Source organism: Nothoprocta perdicaria, unplaced genomic scaffold, assembly GCF_003342845.1.
Source record: "Nothoprocta perdicaria isolate Ctin4 unplaced genomic scaffold, notPer1 scaffold_787, whole genome shotgun sequence".
In the NCBI taxonomy this organism is placed as follows: Eukaryota; Metazoa; Chordata; class Aves; order Tinamiformes; family Tinamidae; genus Nothoprocta; species Nothoprocta perdicaria.
In genome coordinates, this window is record NW_020456073.1 from 2,606 (window position 1) to 3,206 (window position 601).

A 601-nucleotide genomic window follows, 5' to 3' on the forward strand; every position below is an offset into this window, starting at 1 on the left:
TTGACCGTGACGTTGCTGGCCATGACGTTGACCACAACGATGTTGCTTGTGATGACGATGACCGCCATGACGTTGACACTGGTCGCATTGACGGTGGCCGTGCTGATGGTCGCAATGGTCATGGTTTGGTCGTGACGGCGTTGCCTGGGATGACATTGGCCGCGATGACGGCGATGACGCTGACGTTGGTCACGTTGACGTTGATGCGTGATGCCGACATCGGCTGCGTTGACGTTGGTCACGTTGGCGGTGGCCACGCTGATGGTCACGCCAACGATGGCCGCCATCGCGTTGGTCACGATGACGTGGGGCGCGGCTTGGCCGTGACGGCGTTGCTTGGGATGACGTTGGCCGCGATGACGACGACCGCGGCCACGTCGACGCCGGTCACGTTGACGTCGGTCACGTTGACGTCGGTCACGTTGACGTCGGTCACGCTGACGGCGGCGACGGTGACGACGGCGACGGCTCTAGCCGATGGTGAGGCCGAAGCCGCACTGGAACTTGTTCTTGCGGTGGTTGAGGAAGGCGCCCATGGCCAACGTGAGCGGCAGCGGCGGCAGCTTCTTCTCCAGCACGGCGCCCACCACCCAGTTGCTGT

The 601-nt window shown here is 63.2% G+C and overlaps 1 protein-coding gene across 1 annotated transcript in view; it reads right to left on the minus strand.

The window, feature by feature from the left end:
• Positions 1 to 470: 470 nt before the first annotated feature.
• Positions 471 to 601, minus strand: part of TOMM40 (translocase of outer mitochondrial membrane 40) — a gene marked incomplete at its 5' end in the record, with an annotated part of 7,648 nt that continues 7,517 nt past the window's right edge. The window contains one exon of the mRNA XM_026051656.1: positions 471 to 597. Coding sequence (XP_025907441.1) covers positions 471 to 597 — 127 coding nt within the window. The remainder of the gene's footprint in view (positions 598 to 601) is intronic.